General features: G+C 37.0%; 1 protein-coding gene across 1 annotated transcript in view; it reads left to right on the top strand.

The window, feature by feature from the left end:
- Window positions 1–24,399, top strand: part of LOC104997593 (rap guanine nucleotide exchange factor 6) — a gene marked incomplete at its 5' end in the record, with an annotated part of 58,501 nt that overhangs the window by 12,927 nt on the left and 21,175 nt on the right. Inside the window, 5 exons of the mRNA XM_010852432.1 lie at window positions 3,237–3,477; window positions 5,582–5,965; window positions 16,339–16,550; window positions 20,969–21,092; window positions 23,380–23,403. Of these exons, the coding sequence (XP_010850734.1) occupies window positions 3,237–3,477; window positions 5,582–5,965; window positions 16,339–16,550; window positions 20,969–21,092; window positions 23,380–23,403 (985 nt within the window). The remainder of the gene's footprint in view (window positions 1–3,236; window positions 3,478–5,581; window positions 5,966–16,338; window positions 16,551–20,968; window positions 21,093–23,379; window positions 23,404–24,399) is intronic.

Below are 24,399 nucleotides of genomic sequence, written 5' to 3'. Positions count from 1 at the left end.
CCGAAGAATTGATGCTTTTGAACTGTGGTGTTGGAGAAGACTCTTGAGAGTCCCTTGGACTGCAAGGAGATCCATCCAGTCCATTCTAGAGGAGATCAGTCCTGGGTGTTTCTTGGAAGGAATGATGCTAAAGCTGAAACTCCAGTACTTTGGCCACCTCATGCAAAGAGTTGACTCATTGGAAAAGACTCTGATGCTGGGAGGGATTGGGGGCAGGAGGAGAAGGGGACAACAGAGGATGAGATGGCTGGATGGCATCACTGACTCAATGGACGTGAGTTTGAGTGAACTCCGGGAGATGGTGAGGGACAGGGAGGCCTGGCGTGCTGCAGTTCATGGGATCGCAAACAGTCGGACGTGACTGAGCAACTGAACTGAACTGAACTGATTATGTAAGAATTTTAATATGGAATATTAATTATAAGACTAATAAATGCTGTACTTCTCCAAGATTCTTGTTAAATGTCTGTTTTTCTTACAGGATTATGTGTATTTTATGTGTATGTTATGTGTATTTTAGCTTCATACCTAAAATTTGAAATGATTAGATCATTTTTGTTTTTGATTCAACTTTATTCTAACTTCATATTCATCATTTAACTAATCATTTAATGTGTGAGTGTCTGCCATGTTTCAAATATTATGTTTAGCATTAATTACAGTGTCCTCACACTAATACTTTAGTGAAGAAAATATATGTATTATACAGGTAACAGTTCTAAAATGGAAAGAGAGATTTACCCCAACACTGATACCAGTGTGGAGATATTTTTTCCTCTAATGTGTCTCAAATTTTCAAATTTGGTTTTCAAAATGGGCATTTATTATCTTGGCAAATTCACCAGGATTTGGGTTATGTAATATCCTTTGGGTAATTCCATTTGCAGATCTGTTCTAGAGCTATCCATTTATAATGCCTGATTCCTTCTTATATGACTATATGACAGTTTGTCCTTTGCATGTGAAACAAATGGTTTTAACAGTGTGAATATAAGAGAATGTAACAGAATACAGTGTTTGGAAGGATGCACAGGGTTCCTTCCCTGACATCGTACATAGTATATTAGCAGCAAGAGAAGAAATGTGTACAAATTGCCAATCTGTCTGTCTGAATAAATTTCTCTGAAGAAATTAGTAAAAAGAATCAGAGCATCTCCCCATTCCCTCATGGTCAGCCAGCTCGGCTGGCAGATGCTCAACCCCCAAAAACCTAGTAAACAAATCTACCTCTAAGCCCTGGACGACTGAGACCTATTTTTGTGAAGAGGATAGGAACAATACAGATAATAGTAGTAGTTGTTTGACACCTTTTATTGGGTTAAAAGGGATAATGAAACTCTTGTCCAGTATCTTTCTTTTGGAAAACTGAAATTTCCAACTTCCTGCATTTTCTAGCCCAGAATAGAGAAGCATATCGTTAGCATGCCATAAGAGCCTACCTTATGCCTGTGGACTTAGAAACCTAATGTCAGCAACATCTGAGGGACTGACTCATTTTCAGAGATGTATGAACAGGAGGCAAAGAGGTGTTTGGTGAATCAGATCTTTGCATACCTCAAAAAAAGGCAGTTTGGCGCATATATCTTACAAAAGGGGCCTGAATAGATGAAGCATTGTGCTTCCAGTTTGACAGTAAACCCAGAACAGTCAACATTTGTCGGCTAAGAATACTTTTCCTGGAATTGTATTCACATGTATTCAGTTGACTATTCCAATACTGAGAGTCAGTCTTTGTCTTTTTGTGTTGTAGACTCACTGCTAACTTTATTCTGTGAAATTATTTCTTCCCACATCTGTTTCATTACTTTTCTCTTTCATTTAGCTAGAATTATGCCTCAGGTGGTTTTGAGACAAATTTGTAATTTTTCTTTTCTCTTAGATTTACAATGTATACAATGCTAAGAAGGTAATGCTACACAAACGTATACAGTGACTTGAGCCACCAAAATATCCCTAGCTCACCCCCATTACACACATGATAGAAATATCCACAACAATACATTTTTCCTAATTAAAAATGGAAGAAATTTTTATAATTTATTATCATGAGGAAACATTTAGCAGTTGTTTGTGTTGTAAAATCACTTTTCAATTAAATTTAATTACGTTAAAAATTAGCCCACTGTCATCATATGGGCTAATTGTTCAGAAAGCTTTGTTCAGGAAGCTTTAGCCAATGCCATATGAATAGAAAAAGCAATAAGGTAGAGTAGGAGGGGGGAATATCATTATTTACATGTATGTATTACATGAACATTTATTTTAAAGTAGGATTAATATACTAATAGCAAACATCACAAACACTGAGATTTAACCACATGAATATTTTAAATTTTCCTGTGCTAAAATATATAAATATAAAATCTGAAAAGACATTGGCCACTTTATAGTAGATTGTATTGGCACCTAGTATAATTCAGTAGGAAAAAGCATAAAGAATAACAAAAAATATTTTTAAAAAGGAATAATGTTTTATTAAACCAGTGAGTTTCACCATGAACTAAAGAAGTGAAATACAAAATAATGACACATTTTTGGAGGAAGAAATGCAGAGGGCTTTCAAAATGGGAAAAAAAAATTCATAAACAGTTTTGATAAGAATGTGACTAAAATTGCTGTCTTTGTACCCTAGGATGATAAAACATTATAATGTTCTGAGAACAGTTCAGAAGTATATTTCCAAAACCCTAACCATATGCATGCCCTCTAACTCAACATTTCTCTTTGATTTGGATTGTCCCTGAGGAAATAAATCAGATTGACTACAAAGGTTTATCTTCAGGGAGAGTTTGAGATGGAGGGAAATTATTTATCATAATTTACTTATGATAAAGGAACGTGATATGCAAGCTGACTGTCTATGATTCAGGATTTGGTTCATTTCCGATTATAAAATACAGATTGTGGAGTCCTATGCCTCCATAAAAAATTTTGTTGAAGAATATTTAATGACTTAAAATGTTTATAAAAATGAAAATTTCATGGCTTTCAAATCATATGCGTAGTATGGCTTTATTTTCTTTTTCTTGGTGTTTTTCTGTGAACATATACTAGCATTTTGTCACCAGAAAAGATACATTGATTTATTAATAAGTGCAGCTATGATTTCTTTTAACATCCTTGAAAGAGAAATATATATTTAACTGTTTAGAGAGATCATTGTCTTCTAAATTATTGTTTGAAGAGTTTGAGTCAGTTTCTGTAAAATAACAGAATACTGTTTTGTATTTATACAGATATTCCTGATCAAGTTATAAGAGTTTTCAAAGCAGATCAGCAAAGTTGCTACATTATCATCAGTAAAGACACTACAGCTAAAGAAGTTGTCTGTCAAGCTATTCATGAATTTGGTTTGACTGGTGCATCTGACACATACTCTCTCTGTGAAGTTTCTGTTACTCCTGAGGGTGTTATAAAACAGAGAAGACTTCCAGACCAATTCTCCAAATTAGCTGATAGAATTCAGCTCAATGGAAGGTGAATGTGCTTATTAATGAATGTACTGATTTCTGCATGTGTTTTTGAAGATTCCATGTTAAAAGACATAATGTTAAATAGGAACATCATGTTTTAGGGCCACTGAGTTCTCTCTAAAATTAACATAGTATTTTTCTTTTTTTAGCCTTCTGTTGTCTCCATAATTATGTAAATGGAATCTTAAGAGTGTTAGCACTTGTAAGTGCTACCCAGAAGTGGGAGAAAGGATAAAAATGTTTTAGCCCTCCTGCTAAAATAAAGCCTTTGAACCAGTGGTATAGTCCAACTCCTGTTTTTTACAGAGGGAGACGATACATATCTCTATTATATGTATCTGAGTATATATATGTATGTTGATTTATACTATTTGCTTTTTAAATGATCAGTATGTACTTTGGGGAAAAGAAGCCATAGTTTACCTAATTCTTCTAAGTACTTTTCCTTTTATGATATATTAAAACTCTAAAAGTGTTTTAAATGTGCTCTGAAAATTATTTGATCAACTAGAAGATAGTTTCAGTAGCATTTGTTTTTTAGTGATTTTTTTTCTGGCAATAATACAGTCTTTTTAGCAAACCCAGATTCATATGTGAAATGAGATCCTTAGAAACCTTAAAATGACTATCCATCATGGTTGCTGTTAAGAGAGAATAGGTTAACTCTGCTTTTGCTGACTGTATGTAGTGGTTAAGGGCATGGATCCTGGAGCAAGACTGCCCAGATTCAAATCCCTGGTCTGGCTGTGTGATCTTGAGCAAGTTATTTAGTACCTCTGTGCCTGAATTTTCTCATCATAAAATGGGATGAAAGTAATAGAACCAACCTCAGAGGAATGTTAAGAGAATTCAGTTAATAAACCTAACATAATTAGATCTAATTTTATTATCTACAGTATGAGTTTCAACTCATTATTTATGGTAATCTCTTAGGCATGTGAATAGTTTAAAGGCAGAAGAAAAATAAATATAGTTCCTTGACAATATAAAATAGATGGACACAAACTCAGGCTTAGATCAAGCTATATATTATTAATAGAAAAGACTGAAGTAAAAACCACTTGTGATACAAAATGTAACCTCTTCTGCAGCAACAGTCTTGTAGAAGATATTTTCTAATTATGAATTCTTTACTTGCCTCTGAGCTTTTAAGTGTCATAAAATTGTTCATCTAAAAAGGTGAAAGGCAAATGAAGATCTTTTTTATGGCTACCGATCAATGCCATTTGCTGGAATGAAGTTTTGGATTTATCAAGGGAGAAATCAGTAATGGAAGTTTCTGTTCTGTATGGGTTTCATTCTTTGCTTTTCTTGAAAATTTCAAGTTAAGAAGAAAGTGAGTACAGCAACACCTTCCAAATAGAACTGTAGACAGTCTTGATTCAGGAGTTTACTCATGCTGTCCATGAACAAGTATTTTGTATAGTACCTATTATGTGTCCTGCATCCTTATAGAGCCCTCATTAAAGCTTTGGTTCTCAAGAGTATACACATGATTGTTCACACAACATGTGAATAATTTCTTAAAATCATTAAGTTTTACAGTATAATCAACGTTACTTTTACACTTTAAATTCATAGATGTTAAATGGTAGAATAAGAGAACACCTTCTTCAAAGTCTTCTCATTTAAAATGTTAATTTTCCATTTTATCTTTAAATGAATATTCTGCTGACATTTCTGACAAAAAGGTTTTTTTTTACCTCTTTAATTTATATTTATTTATTATTATTATTATTTTTTACTTTACAATATTGTATTGGTTTTGCCATACATCAACATGTATCCACCACAGGTGTACACGTGCTCCCCATCCTGAACCCCCCTCCCACCTCCCTCCCTATACCATCCCTCTGGGTCATACCAGTGCACCAGCCCCAAGCTTCCTGTATCCTACATCGAACCTGGACTGGTGATTCGTTTCTTATATAATATTATACATGTTTTAATGCCATTCTCCCAAATCATCCCCACCCCTGTCTGTGACAAAAAGTTATTAACAGTATAATGATTTTTTTTTTTTATAATGATGTTTTGACAACAGTGATAAAGAGGAAAAGTGCTCTTATAAATGTGAAATCACTTATAAAAGCCATTTTTCCTTTTAGGTATTATTTGAAAAATAACATGGAAACAGAAACCCTATGTTCAGATGAAGATGCTCAAGAACTAGTTAAGGAAAGCCAGCTGTCCATGCTACAACTAAGTACTATTGAGGTGGCCACTCAGCTGTCAATGAGGGACTTTGATTTATTTCGTAATATTGAGCCTACTGAATATATTGATGACCTTTTTAAGTTAGAGTCCAAAACAGGAAATACTCACTTGAAAGAATTTGAAGACATTGTAAACCAAGAGACATTCTGGGTTGCATCAGAGATTTTAACTGAATCAAATCAGCTCAAACGAATGAAGATTATTAAACATTTTATTAAAATTGCACTTCATTGTCGAGAATGTAAGAACTTCAATTCCATGTTTGCAATAATAAGGTAAGTTTGTACAAATATTTCTGTATGATTTTGTCATGATACTGAACTTGAAGCTGGTTTTCTTCTTAGGTATTAAATGAGCAGGAGAAGAAAAGTTCAATGAATATATTTTTATATAAATGTTGTTAGATTGAACATATTTTCCATTTTGGTGATACTGTTTTTTTCTCTTTTTGTTTCTTCCATCTTTCAGTCACTTAAACATTTTTTTGTTAAGTAGAGGTGGTTCCCTGCCCAGTTTTCTTCATTTCTCCCCCATGAGGGATTATACCTTCTTGGATATATGCCCGATACCTGGTCTTTATCATCAGACTTCTGTACTGTGCATCAGGCAGTACCTGATTCACTGTGATTTGACATTGAAAAATCAATGCACTACAAATTGGTGATACTAATGCAGTAATTTAAAACTGCTATTTTGAAGTGACCACAGCAGCAACAAATAATGCAACCATTTGGTGACCTCTTCCTGTTTCTCACAGACTATATGAGGTATCATTGAATGTGTTGCCACTCAGACAAGCTGGGCCATTAGAATTGTGAAAATCCTTCAAAGTTTATAAACCCGGGAAGTGTGGGTGGTTACATGAGCTTCTGGGAACCTTCCTCCTTCTCTTCACTTATGAGAATCTCGGTGTACGTACTTTATTTTTGGACCCTCATCCAGCACAATGCTGATCACAGAAGGATTCCTCCTAAAACAAGTCTAATTTTAAAGGTGGAGGGTAGGAGTAATGTGGTCCTTTTAAAGGTCATGTACTTGTATATGGTAGCATAATAACTACCGTAACTAATTCCATCTGTGCACACTCTCCCAAAAATTAATTATGATTTCTTTCTAGTACTCACAAGAGATAAAATTAAAATCTTTATAGCAACTTCTAAATCATAAATCTGTCGTAGTAATAGAAAACTCCTTTATGAAATTTAACCATTGGATGCAATAGAACTAGACATTGTGGAAGAAGTGTTGAATAGAGATTAACAGAGTGGCCTTTAGAATCAGGCGCATCTGTATTTGAATCTTGCCTCTTCCTTGTGGTAGCAAGAGAAAACTGAAGACCAGTTTCTCATTTGTGGAATTCAGGACTTACACCAACTACCTCACAGTTTTTAACAGCTGAGTCTAAAACAAGGGAACACAGATGCCATTGATAGACAATTAGAAGGCTAGAAATTGAAACTGTTTGTATAGGAAACATGGAGTAAAGAATCTGAGCGTTACCAGCTCAGTTTTGGAGTACTCCATTAAAAAAACAAACAACCCCCGCCCCTCAAAAAACCTGATTGACTCCAGAAGAGATCTCTGTGTAGAGTGTCCAAAGAATATGGTAAAAAACATATCTTAGAGGCCATCCTCAAGGTGAGGGTAAAGAAGCAAGTCCAACCAAAGAACTAGAGTACTAATACAAGAGATAGTAGACAGCATAGTTAGGATAGTGTCGTTAAAATCAAGGAAGTAGAATGAGAGAGAACGGTGGAGAGCAGCCCCAAGATGGGTACAAAAAAGGTCAGACATTTGGTTAGGAAGCTTTGTTTTGGTTAGGTTGGTTTTGTTATGAAGAACATTTTATTTACATTTTTGACAGTTCATGTAACGTTGCTACTGCTAAGTCGCTTCAGTTATGTCCGACTCTGTGCGACCCCACAGACGGCAGCCCACCAGGCTCCCCCGTCCTTGGGATTCTCCAGGCAAGAACACTGGAGTGGGTTGCCATTTCCTTCTCCAATGCATGAAAGTGAAAAGTGAAAGGGAAGTCGCTCAGATCGCAAAGTCGCTTGGTGATCCCATGGACTGCAGCCTACCAGGCTCCTCCATCCATGGGATTTTCCAGGCAAGAGTACTGGAGTGGGGTGCCAACGTTAATTGCTTAGTATTCCTACATTTTATATCACAATGCATTACAAAATATAAAGGACATATTAACTTTACAGCTGAGATGAAACGGGTGAATCAGTCACCTATGACTGGAGTTTATAGCATATTTTATTTATTTGAGTTCTCGTTTTCTAAGTCTAGCCAAAGAATTGTAAGTTTTATTATTTCTGATAACTTTCTTAGTTTCATTGATATTTTCTATTGTTTTTTTCTGGTCTCTTCTTTATTTCTACTTGGATTTTTGTTATTTTTCAAATGGGCTTAGTTTCTCCTTTTTCTCGTTACATATGTTAAGTAATTTATTTGAGAAATTTGTCATTATCAGTTTAGGTCCTGGAACTGCTCTTGAAGTATCCCCCAAATTTTGGTATGTTGTATATCCATTTTCCTTTATTTAGAAGTACTTTTTAATTTCCCCTTTGATTTCTCTGACCCATTGTTTGTTCAAGGGAGTGCTGTTTAATTTCCATATATTTGTAGATGTTTTATTTTTCCTCTTGCTGTTAATAACTAGTTTCACAAATTGTGGTCAGAAAAGATAGCTGGTATGATTTCAGTCTTCTTAAATTTGCTGAGACTTGTTTTTGGCTTACATGACCTAACCTGAAAGATGTTCTGTGTATGCTCGAGAAGAATGTGTGTTCTGCTGGTATTGAATGGAATACCCTTTATGTATCTTTTGTTTAGTCACTCAGTCGTGTCCAGCTGTTTGTGACCCCATGGACTGCAGCACGCCAGGCTTTCCTGTCCTTGACTCTCTCCCGGAGTTTGCTCAAACTCATGGCCATTGAGTCAGTGATGCCACCCAGTCATCTCCTCCTCTGTCGAGCTCTTGGCCTCTTGCCCTCAGTCTTTGCAGCGGGCTTCCCCTGGCTGCAGCCTGCGGGGGCTGCACTTTGTTGCCGTGTGTAGGCTTCTCATTGTGCTGGTTGCTCTTGTTCCGGAGCACAGGCTCTGGGCACGGAGGCATCAGAGTTGCAGCACACAGGCTCGGTAGTTGGAGCCCATGGGCCTAGGGCGAGCAGATTTAAGTGGCTGAGGCTCACCACTCTGGAGCGTGGTGGGCTCAGTAGTTGTGGCGCTGAGGCCCAGCCACTGTGCAGCATGTGGAATCCTCTCAGACCAGGCATCAAATCCAAGTCCCCGCCATTGGCAGGTGGATTCTTACCCACTGCACTACTGGGGGGGTCTTAGAGTAACTATTGATATGTAAGCACTTACTCCTGCCATCTTATTGTTTCCTGGATGTTCTGTAAGTCCCTTCTTTCTTTTTTACTCTTATTTTTCACTCTGTTGCTTTGTTCCTTTGTGAATTGATACTTTTCCTGGTAGTATGCTCTGATTTTCTTTTCTTCACCTTTTGTGAATCCACTATGGGTTTTTGCTTTGTGGTTAGTTACCATGACACTTACATGAAACCTCTTAGAGATGTAACAGTCTATTTGACACTGATAAAATTCCAGTCACATACAACTCTCAGTTCAGTTCAGTTCAGTTCAGTCGTTCAGTCGTGTTCAACTCTTTGCGACCCCATGAATCGCAGCACGCCAGGCCTCCCTGTCCATCACCAACTCCTGGAGTTCACCCAGACTCACGTCCATCGAGTCAGTGATGCCATCCAGCCATCTCATCCTCTGTCGTCCCCTTCTCCTCCTGCCCCCTCAAACCCTCCCAGCATCAGAGCCTTTTCCGTTGAGTCAACTCTTCGCATGAGGTGGCCAAAGTACTGGAGTTTCAGCTTTAGCATCATTCCTTCCAAAGAAATCCCAGGGCTGATCTCCTTCAGAATGGACTGGTTGGATCTCCTTGCAGTCCAAGGGACTCTCAAGAGTCTGCCCCCTCTTTTATGTTTTCAGTGTCACAATTTGCCTTTTTATGTAGTGTATTCACTCGCAAATTGTAATAGCAAGTGTTTTTTATATTCTCGTCATTTAACCTTTATTCTCTAGTTTAGTGGTTAATATACCATCATATTTCATTGTTGAGAGTATTTTTTAGCTTAACTCTATACTTAATGTTCATCAGAGCGTTGTATATTTTCATATGTTTTAACATTATTCGTGTCATTTCATTTTAAGAACTTCTTTTAGCATTTCTTATAAGGCAGATCTAGTAATTATGAACTTCTCAGCTCTTGATTTCCAGGGAAAGTCTACTTCTCTAGGATAACTTTGCCAGATAGAGTACTCTTGACTGGTAATTTTTTCCTTTCTGCACTTTGAATGTATTAGTCCACTCTCTCCTGCTTGTAAGTTTTCTGCTGAAAAGTTTACTGATAGTCTAATGGGAGTTCCCTTGTAAGTTACAATCTTCTTTTCTCTTGCTGCCTGTAGAATTCTTTCTTTCATGTTGACAGTTTTGTTATAATGTGTCTTGGAGAAAGTTGTCTTGGATTGAAATAATGGGGTAATCTGTTAGGTTCATGAACTTGGATGTCGAGGCCTCTTCCCAGGTTTGGAGATTTCTCAGCTGTGCCTCTTTAGTGGTCTTCTTTCTCTTCCCTTCTCCCTCTGGAACCCCAAGGGTTTGTATCTTGGCTGTTTTGAGTTTTCTTCCATAATGGTTTCCCAGCTTTCTTCATTCTTTTTCTTTTTTCTCTTCATTGGCTTTCTTCATTTTTTTTCTTTTTTTCATGCTTTTTTCTCCTCACTCTGAGTTATTTCAAAGTTCCTATCATTTATCTCAGTGAATTTTCCTTCTCTTTGGTCTACTTGATGTTGCTATTCTCTATTGCAATTTTTTTCATTTCATTCACTGAATTCTTCCATTCCAGAATACTCTTTTGGTTCTTTCTTTTGATGTCTGTATTTTGATTATATATTGTTTTTCTGATTTCATTGACCCATCTTTCTGTTTTCTTATAGCTGATTGAGTTTTCTTAAAACACCTATTTTGAATTCTTTATTAGGTAAATTATGGATTGCTGTGTCTTTGATTACTGGAAGATTATTGTGAACTTTTCGTGATGGCATGTTTCCTTGTTTTTTCATGCTTCAGGGAGTTTTGCCTTGCTTTTTCTGCATTTGAAATTGCTTTCATCTTCTCTAATTTTTATGAATTGCCTTCAGGAGGAAAAAATCCTTTTGTCATTCCTAATACAGATTCTGAGACTTTCTCTCTAGCATTGTGTGGGTACACCTGCTCCAGGCTTCTTGTTCCCTCTTGGGCAGAATGCTGAAGCTTGTATGTTTTCTCTGTATCCTAGGATGTACCATGTCACATGCCGATATGTCTCTTTTATTTTCCTAAAGGTAGTGCTACAGTTCAGATTTGTGGTTTCTTCTTCGCCCATAGACTCCAGCCTGTTTTCTGTATGTTTTTCCTCTCTTCCAGAGGTTTCTTTTGGGACCTTTCACAGGAAGCCAGTAGCAGAGGGGTGGAAGGTGTGGGTTTGAGCACAGTGAGCTGCAGGTACTCTTGGGTACATCAGGAGGATTTACAATTGAGGTTTTCCTGTGTCTCCTGGGGAGCTTCCCTGGTGGCTTAGATGGTGAAGAATCTGCCTGAAATAGGAGACCTGGGTTCGATTCCTGGGTTGGGAAGATTCCCCAGAGAAGGGAATGGCAACCCACACCAGTACTATTGCCTGGAGAATCCCAGGGACAGAGGAGCCTGGTTGCCTACAGTCCTTGGGGTCGCAAAGAGTCAGACACAACTGAGCAGCTAACACTCACTTTCTATGTCTTCTGGATGGGCTTCCTGTTGGAATCCAGAGGCGTTAGCAGGCACCTCATTCCTTTAATATCCTTTTGGAATCTTACATGCTACTCTTCTGATCTGTTCCCTCCCTCCCACTCATAGAGATCCCACTTTAGTGCTCTGGATGCTGGAAGAGAGAATAAGTGTCTTTAGCAACACCTCACATGGCTTGAACAGCCAGGCATTCCCAACTTGCTCTCCCTTTCCCCTGTTGGAGAGATCAAGAGCCATCTAGTTTAGGCTTGAGTTATGCTTCCTTGCCTTTTGGCTTGCCTTTCACGAAAAGCAAAGGAGAAAAGGAATGATATACCCATCTGAATGCAGAGTTGCAAAGAGAAGCAAAGAGAGATAAGAAAGCCTTCCTAAGTGAACAATGCAAAGAAATAAAGGAAAATAATAGAATGGGAAAGACTAGAGATCTCTTCAAGAAAATTAGAGATATCAAGGGTACATTTCATGCTAAGATGGCACAATAAAGGACAGAAATGGATATAACAGAAGCAGAAGCTATTAAGAAGAGGTGGCAGGAACACGCAGAAGAACTATATTTAAAAGATCTAATGACCCAGATAACCACAATGGTGGGAATCACTAACCTAGAGCCAGACATCTTGGAGTGCAAAGTTAAGTGGGCCTTAGGAAGCATCACTATGAACAAAGCTAGTGGAGGTGATGGAATTCCAGCTGAACTACTTCAGATCCTAAAAGATGCTGGTATTAAAGTGCTGCACTCAATATGCCAGCAAATTTCGAAAAATCAGCAGTATCCACAGGACTGGAAAAGGTCAGTTTTCATTCCAGTTCCAAAGAAGGGCAATGCCAAAGAATGTTCAAACTACCACACAGTTGTACTTATTTCACATTCTAGCAAGTAATGCTCAAAATCCTCCAAGCTGGGCTTCAACAGTACGTGAACTGAGAACTTTCAGATATTCAAGCTGGATTTAGAAAAGGCAGAGGAACCAGAGGTCAGATTGCCAACCTCCATTGGATCATAGAAAAAGGAAGAGAATTCCAGAAAAGCATCTACTTCTGCTTCCTTGACTACACGAAAGCCTTTGACTGCGTGGATCACAACATACCAGAAAATTCTTAGAGATGGGAATACCAGACCACCTTACCTGCCTCCTGCAAAACCTGTGTGCAGGTTAAGAAGCAAGAGTTAGAACCAGACATGAAACAAAGGACTGGTTCCAAATTGGGAAAGGAACATGTCAAGGCTGTGTATTGTCACCCTGCTTATTTAACTTATATGCAAAATATATCACGTGAAATGCCTGGCTGGATGAAGCACAAGCTGGAATCAAGGTTGCTGGGAGAAAGATCAACAGCCTCATATATGCAGATGACATCACCCTTATGTCAGAAAGTGAAGAGGAACTAAAGAGCCTGTTGATGAAGGTGAAAGAGGAGAGTGAAAAAGCTGGCTTTAAAACTCAACATTCAAAAAACTAAGATTATGGCATCTGGTTCCATTAAATTCATGGCAAATAGAAGAGGAAAAGTGGAATCAGTGACAGACTTTATTTTCTTGGGCTCCAAAATCACTGCAGATGGTGACTGCAGCCATGAAATTAAAAGATGCTTGCTCCTTGGAAGAGTAGCTATGACACACCTAGACAACATATTAGAAAGCAGAGACATTACTTTGCTGACAAAGGCCCGTATAGTCAAAGCTGTGGTTTTTGCAGTGGTCATGTACAGTTGTGAGATTTGGACCATAAAAAAGGCTGAGTGCCAAAGAATTGATGCTTTTGGACTGTGGTGTTAGAGAAGACTCTTGAGACTCCCTTGGACTGCAAGATCAAATCAGTAAATCCTAAAGGAAAATCATCCTGAATATTCACTGGAGGGACTGATGCTGAGGCTCCAATAGTTTGGCCACCTGATGAGAAGAGCCAGCTCATTAGAAAAGACCCTGATGCTGGGAAAGACCAAAGGCAAGAGGAGAAGAGGCCGACAGAGGATGAGATGGTTGGATTGCATCACCAACGCTATGGACATGAGCAAGCTCCGGCAGGTGGTGAAAGACAGGGAAGCCTGGCGTGCTGCAGTCATGGGGTCGCAAAGAATCAGACATGACTGAGCAACTGAACAACAACAACAATAATGCTTCCTTGGGGGAGGAGTGATGCCAACAAAGTCAAGCTGTTCCTATCCCATTTCACTCACACTCTTCTGTTCTCGTCTACTTCAGCGGAGCACTCGAACTTCTCCTTTGGAAACCTGGACTTCACAAAGTCCCTCTTCTCTGAAGGAGACCACCGAAGTCAGTGTTCTGCATATGTTCTCAGTCCATAGCTGAAAGGGGCCAGAACCATTTCATAGTCTCCTCTAGATTCCCCACTCCAAATCTTCCTGCCTGTTACCCAGTACGCTGGTGGGTAAGACTCCTCTCTGGTCCCTTGGTCCATGTTTCTGGGTCCCACTGTTCATGGATAGGGGCTGAGTTTTTGTTGTTGAGATAGGGATGTCTTATGACACTATAATGTTGACATCACTCTCTCTCCTTATCTCCTGATTGAATTTTGTTTTCTAATCATTTCTTAAAAATGCTTTTGGAAATGATATATCCTAAGCATATTCAAAATATTTTTCTGTTGCTTTTGAACTTCGCTATCACTTTATCTGGCTTTAAAGTTCTTTTCTAACATGTTATTTCTTGGGAACCTCATAGATAATTGCTTTACAGCTAGTGTTCCATGTAGTTGTGCAGGTTTCAGAGCTTGCTTCCCCTTTTATTTTCTTGTCTCTGAAGTCATTTACCTTACGTGGGTGTTTCTACATCTCATTTAGTTCTGTGTCAGGTTCTCTGAAACTGTGGTACCTATTCTATAGATTAAGTTCTTTTGTTCCTGGATAGTTTTCTCAAATTGTACTTTTGAAGATTTTTTTCAGTTCCATTATTTTTGTTTCCTGCTTCAAGGATACCAATTATATAAATTTTAGATAGCCTTTGTCTTCCATATCCATTATTTTTTCTCTGAAAAGAAAGTGAAAGTGTGAGTCAGTCGTGTCTGACTCTTTTCAACCCCATGGACTGTACCCTGCCAGCTCCTCTGTCCATGGGATTCTGCAGGCAAGAATACTGGAGTGGGTTGCTGTTTCCCTCTCCAGGGGAGCTTCATGACCCAGGGATCATACCCAAATCTGCTGCATTGCAGGCAGAGTCTTTACCATCTGAGCCACCAGCGAAGCCCATTTTCTCTGTCGTTCTCCTCAACTCTGACCATTTCCATTGATTGCTTTTGTCAGTCCTTTTAAGATATTTGCTCAAGATCTTAGCTATCTTTTTCTTTATGTAGGTTCCAGCATTGCTTTCATTTTTCTGATAGTTGTGGTTTTTCTTCCAATTTTTCCTAAACTTGTTAATTTTTTAAATCAATATATATATTTTCCTAAACTCTTATATCACTTCATTGCTCTTTGTTTACTTTATTAATTCATTTGAATCATGGATACTAGGGTCATTAGTCAGTCCCAGTTTTTATTGTCGGAACATCTTCCTTCTTTATGGTCTGTGTTTTTCCTCATAGCAGCATGTTATGGCTCCTTTATTCATTCCTTATTTTAGAAGGACATGAGTTTTCCTATACCATCTTATCTGCAGGAGATTCATACGGGAGAGGAGCCAGGGAAGTGTTCCAGGCTAGCAGAAATAGAGCTTGTATGTGAATTTTTTTTACCCTTAACTTCTCTCCAGCAAATGGAGATATACAGTTTTCTGGGTGCTTACAACTCAGTTTCTCTCTGCTGTCTTGTGTCACTATTAAACTGCTTCTAGCCAAGATGTTCTATCACTGCACACACTGTTTTAAATCTTACTTTCCCTGACATTCCCTGGTGAAGAACAAGAGTCCAGCCCCTTCCTAATTCTATCAGTCTATGGACCCTGCTTTGTTGTTCCAAATAGGGGATTGCTGGTTTTGCCTTTGGAGTAAGTTACCTGCTTTGGAGCGCTATGGTTTACAGCTTTCATTGAAATCTTCCGCTGCAGGCCTCCTTTTTCAGCATTTTGCATACTTAGATTTGACTTGACTATTTTTTGATAGCCATTCTGTTTAGGAGTTACAGATATCACTTAAGTTTTGGTGGAAATGAAATCTGCATTTCTCTTATTCATCCTTATAGTTTTTGAGATGATTTCTGAGAAACAGAGGAAACAAAGATTTCCTAATTCCACAGTTTAAAATCATAAGTCAAGAGAACATTTTAAATTCTGTGGTAGAGGTAAAAGTCAGGTAGCCGAGAACAAAAGAGGAGACATTGAGTATATAGACACTTGACAGACAACAGGATTAGAACCTATGGAAGTATTGAAATCAGGGACATGAATGGCCAAAATCTCAAAGAAAGAAGGTTTTCAGTCTCAGAACTTGCCTCACTTATATTTATATAGCACTTGTTATCACTTATACCACTTTCAAATAAATAATGTCTCCATAAAATTATTTCTAAGTAAAACATACAAAAACATTGTGATGCTTGAAGTTTATTTTTAAGTTAAATGTATGTTTAATGGATTTACTGTATTTGTCATTTACATGCACCCTTAAAAAAAAGCTATATACAACCATTGGCACATAATGTAGTTCCTTTGAAGCAAGTTTTTCTTGTTTTACAAGATCAAGGAGTCCCTTTTATTTATTATTTTTTTTATGGTTCTACTGTTTATATAAGATATATCTGCTTATTTTAGCTTCATTCAAAAAAATTGGTTTATACACTTAACCTGACCTGCGTCCTACCTCTCTTGCAAGCCTCTTTTTAATGTTTTTATTCTCATCTTTGGCAGTGGTTTGAACTTGGCATCTGTAGCACGACTCAGAGGTACTTGGGAAAAGTTACCAAGCAAGTATGAGAAACACTTCCAAGATCTGCAAGACCTTTTTGATCCATCCAGAAACATGGCAAAATACAGAAATATTCTTAGTAGTCAAAGCATGCAGCCTCCAATTATTCCACTCTTTCCTGTTGTCAAGAAAGATATGACATTTCTACATGAAGGTATTTTAAAGTTACTTGAAAATTAGCATGCTTAACTTCAGCTAATTCTACAGAATTATAATGTATTTAATATATTTTTCAGTCTATTGATTATAAGTCACTAAAAGCTTTACCCAATTAAATGTAGTAAATCTTAGGAAAAACCCACATTATTGATAAGAACAGATGTTGGTGTTTACCCAATGCAATTCACACACAACCAAGATCAGACTCCCAACTTCTTTTTTTAGTTACTGAACACAAACAGAAAAGTACCGCAAACAAGTGAACAACTTAATGGATTATGACAAAGCAAACACCCAGGCAACCAACACCCAGTCAAGAAAAAACATTGCCTCCCTCCCAGCAGCCCCACTTGTGCCCCTTTCCAGTTACCACCTTCATCTTCCCTAAAGATACTTGTGTTGACTTCTAATACGATGGTTTTACCTGTTCTCGAGCTTTATGTATCCACAGAGTATATTTGTTTTTTTAGTTTTTGGTTTGGCTTCTGGATTATTTTGGTGAACATTAGACTTGTGTGATGAGATTCTTGCATGTTTTTGAGTGTAATTGTAATTCATTATTCAAAACTATTTTGACATTGCATTACATAAATGCGATATAGTGGATTCATTCAATCTGTTGATGAGCATTTGATAGTTTCCACTGTTTACTCAATACAAATAATGCTGCTGTGAATATCCTTTCACATATCTCATACTACACATGCATTTTTGTTTGATATAATTCACAGTGAAATTTATGAATATTCATACAGTCAACTTTGGGAGACAGTTTGGTGTTAATCCACTGAAGTGGAACACTGGCAGTGACATGAGCATTCTTATTGTTCCTCGCTGTCTCCAGTACCTGGTCAATTCATTCTTTTTATTTCTACCCATTTCAGTAGGTGTGTAATTATATCTTGATGTAATTTAATGTTCATTTCTCTGATTACTAATGTGTCTGGACACCCTTCTGTATATTTATTTGTCCTCTTTTATCCATTCAGTTCGATTTCTTGCCTATATTTCATAACGTTCTCTTTCTCTAATACACCTTTTAAGGATTTTGTGTAAGTCCTATATGTATATATATATAGTATGACTGCCTTTGGCTCTTTTAAGATTATCTTCTGATGAACAACACGTTTTGAGTTTTAAAAACCTAATTTATTAGTCTTTTGCCATGTAGTCTCAGTTCAGTCGCTCAGTTTTGTCTGACTCTTTGACCCCATGGACTGCAGCATGCCAGGCTTCCCTGTCCATCACCAAACCCTGGAGCTTGCTCAAACTCATGTCCATTGAGTCAGCTGTGTAGTTTATACTCCTCTTAATTGTTTTTTTGTGAGTGGTATTTGTCCTCCATTAACTTGCTGACTACACACTATTTTGCTAATTTTCTAGTGTTACCCTATACATTACAACATTGATACTTGCCGATACTACTTTGAGTAGTATTATCCATTAGTACTTTTCTGTGTGTCAGGCAGTGCAAGAACTCAGACCATTCAAATACCCATTCTCTCACCTCTCGATTTATATACAGTTGTTGCCATGCCTTTAAATCCCACTTGGTACTAATATTGTTTAGTGAAGTCGATATTTATTTAGTGTGATGATATTGTTACTGTTTTTTCCCCTTCCTGAATTTCAAAGTTTGCCTATGGTTGAGGATTTTTCTCCTTGTAAGAACACTGATTATTATTTTCTTATGTGCAAGTCTATTGGTGATAAAATCTTAGTTTTTGTTTATCTGAAAAAATGTCTTTAATTAATATTCATTCTTAAGGCACAATTTTGATTGGCAGTTATCTTTCAACATTTTAAGGTAACAGAAATATCTCCTGACTTCCACTGTTATTTTTAGAAGTCAACTGTCAGTCTTATTTGTTGTTCCTTTGACAATAATCTACCCTCCTTTAATAGCTGCTTTAAAATATTCTCTTCTCTCTATCTCTGTTTTTCTCTAGCTTTGCTATTATACGACTTTGATTTTGTCTCACCTGGATATTTTTATTTATTCTGGAATTTTCTTCTAGCCTAATATCCAATTTTAAAATTATTTCTTCAACTATGTCTGACTTACTGTTAAATTCAACAGCATATTCCTTATTTCAGTTATTGGGCTTTCCCCCCAGATTTACAATTTAAATTCATTTCTTCATGTTTTCTACCAGAGTTCTCAGAGTTGTTTTTTATAACCTTGCACATATTCACCAGTTACTTTAATGTCTGTCTCTGCTGCTGCTGCTGCTAAGTCGCTTCAGTCGTGTCCGACTGTGCGACCCCGTAGACGGCAGCCCACCAGGCTCCCCCGTCCCTGGGATTCTCCAGGCAAGAACACTGGAGTGGGTTGCCGTTTCCTTCTCCAATGCATGGAAGTGAATAGTGAAAGTGAAGTCACTCAATCATGTCTGACTCTGTGCGACCCCATAGACAGCAGCCCACCAGGCTCCTCCATCCATGGGATTTTCCAGGCAAGAGTACTGGAGTGGGGTGCCATTGCCTTCTCCGTGTCTGTCTCTAGTAACTCCATAATCTAGGTGTTATTTTTTTTTAATGAGTCTTTCTGTTGTCTTTTTTTTCCCCTTGCATTTCAGTCATATTAAATTTTCACCAAATGTACCTGGTTATTTTTGGCCAGGTGGATGTTGTGTATAAAAAAATTACAGAAATAATCTAGAATTTTGGACAATATTCTGTTTCTCCAGATAGAATTAAAACTTGATTCTGCCAGGCAGCTAGGAGTGCTAGCAATCCAAAAATCACTTTAAACCATTTCACATTTTGAGATAATGTAACACTGAACTTTTATCCAGTCTACATTTTGTTGGGTGGGTGGGTGGGTAGGTGGGTGTGGGTGGGTGTGTGTGTGGGTGTGTGTGTGTCTTAAAGATCCCAACCCGAAGAATTGAAGATTTATCTAGACTTAAGTTGTTCTCTAACTTCAAAAGTCAGGGTGGCACTGCTCAGTTTTTCAGCTCATGGTCACCTTTTCTGAAATCAGCAGAGGCCTGTAGGTGGAGCACTGGAAATGCTAAATTTGCCACACATCTTCATTATTTCTTCAGATCCTCACTGCCTTGACAGTTTTTTTAATGACTCAACGTATTTCTTCTATTTTTGTTGAACTTTTCGAACTGTTCTCGGTGTGTTGTACCAATTAACTAATTATACTGCCCCTAATTTCATTATTACTTCTTTTTCTTAAGAAAATATTACTAGAGACTTCAAATATATTTTCTTACATGTTCCCTCAAAACATGTTTATATGACTTGAAAGTATTTTGCATTGTCATTTTGTTTCCAACTCATTTTGAGACCCAGAACAGTTTATATGTCCAGTAGATAGGTACCATTTACTACAAAGAGGGAGCCCACGTGTGTTCAGACCCATGTGGTTTTCCATCTTGGCTTCAGGGACTTGGTGTTCCACAGAGATACCTTGGGGTCCACCATGGGAAATAAATAGGGTCACACCAAGTGTTAAAGACAGGTGTGGAAAAAAGACAGTTAGATTACCCTTTGAACATATGATTTTTTGCCTTGTGGTTTGAACTGCGTAAGCCCACATCTGGGCTAAGTCTGGTGTCATTCCTGTTCTTGTCAAAGAAAAATAGACCATTTTGAAAGTTGTATGAATTTTTTTCTCAGAGAACTACTTAATAAAACAAACAAAAATTATGTAACTTATGAACAATCAAATTTGTATTTAATGATTAAAGTGATGATTGTAAATTCAAATTCTGGGGAAGGGCATGTATATGGTAGACTTGAAGATGTCTGTCCCTATGAGCCATCCGTCTCTTAATTTTAACTAGTTACTACCACTTGGAAAACAGACGTGCTATTATTTAATCCCCCACATACCATCCGCTCTCTTTTTCTTCCACATAAGGCAGAAATTCTTATTTTCATGGGATGTCTTCCACTTTTTAAGTGTCCACAACTGATTTTACAATTTTTTAAATCATTGTAAACCGTAGCAACCATACTGGACTAGGTATGCCCAAAGGTCACTCTTTATGACCCCTGGTGGAAACCTAAGTTTTCAAGTGGTTACTAACTTTGCTGCCAAAAAACTAGATGCAGGTACCTGCCTGAGTGAGCCGAGCGTCTGGAGAGCTAGCACTGAGGGCTGCACTTTACTAGGTGTGCCTGCAGTGCAGTGAAGAGGTGGCTCTTAGAAGCTATGCACAGTTTATCACTTTCCAATGTTCGTAATCATTATTCCCATGGAGTATAATTCCTCCCATTAGGTCATTCCTTGGGAGCAGGATTAAACCATATATGGGTTTATCAATTCTTAAAACCAAAAAGTGGCAGTTTGATAAAGGTTCTGATTTGTGCCTCCAGGAATAATGACTTGACTTCTGCTACCTTTGTATAGATATTTTAATTGGGGGAGTTAAAAAAATTACTTTTATCCTATAGGAAATGATTCCAAAGTTGATGGTTTGGTAAATTTCGAGAAACTCAGAATGATTGCCAAGGAAATTCGTCAGGTTGTTCGAATGACTTCTGCTAACATGGATCCAGCTATGATGTTCCGACAGAGGTATGGCATTGAAGTGTGTAAGTGTTACAGAGTGGCATTGAAAGTGATCTTTTTCACTTATTGACCATCTGCCTTTTATTGTGCGCTGTATTAAGTGCTTTATAGATGTCAATCTCAAATAATAGTGTATTATAAAAACCTTTAAAGGTTGGTAGTATTGGCCTGCCCTTTACATACAAAGAAACTGAAACTCAGAGCAGTTAGATAATGTGTCCAGGATGACATAAATTACTGAGATTTGAACCCTACTTCTCTCTTAATTTTTTTGAGTACACAGATAGTTCTGTATTGTTATTGTTACGTAAAATGTCATCTAACTTAAATATAAGTAAGTTGCTGATCTTTACTGCAGTTATCAGAGAAAACAGACACTTTCATCTGGTTCTAACCAAATGTGTGAAGTATTAGTCTGCATGTCTTTGATTTTTATTGAATATTTTTAAAGTTCAATATCTATATAAGTTCTACTTCATTTGTCTAAAATATATTCCTTTGTCTCAAGTTATGGTGCTTATGTAAATTCTTTAGCAGTTTAGAAAGTGCAGAGTTAAGGATACTGTATCTTTAATAAAAATGAAAATATTGTGTTCACTATTAACCTGATCTTCTGTGAATGCTTTTTATTTATTTATTTATTTTTTTGTGAATGCTTTTTAAAATTCACCTTTCATGTAGTAACAAATGCCTCCTCAAATTATATAAAACTTAAAGTAAATTATTTTTCCTAGTAATTTTTAGGATGAAAAGATACTAGGGTTTTAATTTTTTATCTGATTTTCTTCTAGGCCTGTGTGTATAGCTTTAGTACCTAAGGGCTTTAAAAACGAAATGTTTGCCAGAGCAGGCACAATTTCAGTGGCTTAAAAGAAATAGAGTCTACTAAAGAAACAAAAAGAGATGGAATTGTTGTAACCGGATGGAATCAGCATATGTCAGGATTGTTTTCTGAATTTTTGTTTTGTTTAAACCACAGTTCAGAAGTCTGTTTTTAGGAATAGTTGACCTGATGGTTGCTCTAGTTTAGAAATTCTCCAAATATGAAAGAAGGAGTGTGTCATATCTCCTCTTCCCTACCCAGTTGCACACCTGAGAATCACTGCATGTAATGAGAGGTGCCATTGCTCGGCAGTGTAGAAGCAGAAGAATTAAGAACCAGGGACCAAAGCAAACCTGCAGGATTTGTTTGTTTCTTTGTTTCTAAGTTTTTGTTTTTGTTATATGTGCCTGTACAGTGGCTCCACCATTCCCTGTTACCTTACACAGACATCCGTCTACTCATGTATTTTAGCACCCTGGTTCCTGAATGAATTTGTGAGCCTGCCAGCCCAGTTGATAATTTTCTGAGTACCAGCCGTGCCTCAGAAATGAGCAAAGAAGGAAATCAATAAACTTGACTGTTCCCTTGAATGGTCTAGCCTAGAGTAGATACAGTATAGGAAAAAATAAAACATTTATAGTTAGATTAGACTGAACTTTGCTTAAATTGATTTTGTCAGCTAGTACTGAAACATGTAGCTTTCTTTAAGCAAGTATTTGGCCATTTTGGTGATACATATTATGTAGTGTGGACAGTAGTCAGTGTGCTGACTGAAGAAACAGATTGGGGCTGGCCACAGCTGGAGCTTATTGAGTACAAGTCTGGGATATGCTCAGACCAATCAAGTGGTAGAGAGGAGAGGGCCAAAAAAATGAGAATAAAAATGTTATAAAGAATCTTGATTCAGCCCAATTATAGTATAAGGAGATACAGGAGCATACAGATTTTCATGATATATTTATACTTAAATTTTAAGTTGGCTTTGGTTTGTTCAAAATTTCTTGAACAAATACATAGAGAAATTTCTGCACTTAAAAATGAAATTATAAATCTTTATGTTCCTTGTAATTTCATTGTCTCACTTAAATGAATGGCTCAAAAATACCTTTGAAAAAAATTCAGAAGTTCTATTCTTTCTTTTAAAGTTTCCCTGGAAACTTGTAATAAATATTTTCTGTTAAGCTTTGTTATTAACATAAGCCTCTAAATTAATTATGTATTAAAAACATAATTGGTCTAAAAGCACACTTTTAAATATTGTGGACTTTTTTGGCCTTCAGTACATGTCATAATTCATTTTACCACCTTGTATTCCATTAAAGTCATTTTACTGTTAAGCTACCATTTTTTTCTAGTAAAATTTTTCTGTTCTGTTCTGTCTCCATAGTTTCTCTGACTTTCAACTGTTGTCTTTTTTCTGTGCTTTCCTATTCAAACACACGCTTCAATGTTTGTGGCTCTTGCTTACAGGAAGAAGAGGTGGCGGAGTCTGGGGTAAGTGTAGAGATGAATGCAACTGGAATGAAGGTTGCTCAACTCTTAACGTATACTGCATCCTTTTCATTAATGCACGCACGTAAAATAGCATGTGTTCTATTAACCCTGTCAACCTACATTCCTGACAAATGCCTTTTGCTAACAAGGAGAAAATAGTGGTAGAACTAGCTTTTTTCTCCCTTTACTTTTCCATTATTGACATCCCGTAAGTCCCTTTTAGATTTTAATTTAGCAGGGTCAGTTATATGATGATGATAGCATATATTGTTGTATGCTTCGTATATACTTCTCTAAGCACTCTATATAAACTTGAATTCTATAGCTGCTCTGTGAAATAGATACTGGTATTCCCATGGTACAAATGGGGAAGACAGAATTGTCCTAATTCCTAGAGCTCACTATAGTGGATTCTAATTCATTATTGGTGATAGTCTGATTCCAGAGTCCACACCATTTTATTCACATGCCATATTTATAAAAATAAATATTTAAGTGAATTAAAATGGATAAGAAAGTTGTTTATAAAGGGTACATTTTCCATCAGCTGCAGCCTTTATCCAAACTATACTATAGAATTGAGATAGTAAGTAATTGAAATAGAAGATTATTTTAATTTCTCAGATCCACTAATACTATGAGATATACAGCATTGATAGAATTTTATTTTAAATTCCTACCACTTTTAATTAAAGGCTCCCTTACCTCTCTTTAAACTGAAATAGATTCAGAAAATGACACCTTTTGTTTTTCAAGTAGTTTCAGATCTCCGCTTACAGGTCTGTCATAGTTAGATATCTTATAAGTCATATATCTAGTCTTTTCAATTTCAGTTGAAGGAAAAGATGGGTTTTGTGGATGAATGGATTAAATAAGAATGTGCTCTTTTAAGATTACAGTGAATCATGAAGTTAGATGCTTTTATAAGACATATATGAAAGATTTTTTGTGAGCCACTTACTTTGAGTCTTGTCTTATTTGTGGTCTTTTGTTTTC

Source organism: Bison bison, unplaced genomic scaffold (assembly GCF_000754665.1).
Source record: "Bison bison bison isolate TAMUID 2011002044 unplaced genomic scaffold, Bison_UMD1.0 scf7180017864311, whole genome shotgun sequence".
NCBI lineage: Eukaryota > Metazoa > Chordata > Mammalia > Artiodactyla > Bovidae > Bison > Bison bison.
The sequence above is the reverse complement of the archived record's forward strand: the minus strand, read 5'-3'. Positions and strand labels throughout refer to the sequence as shown.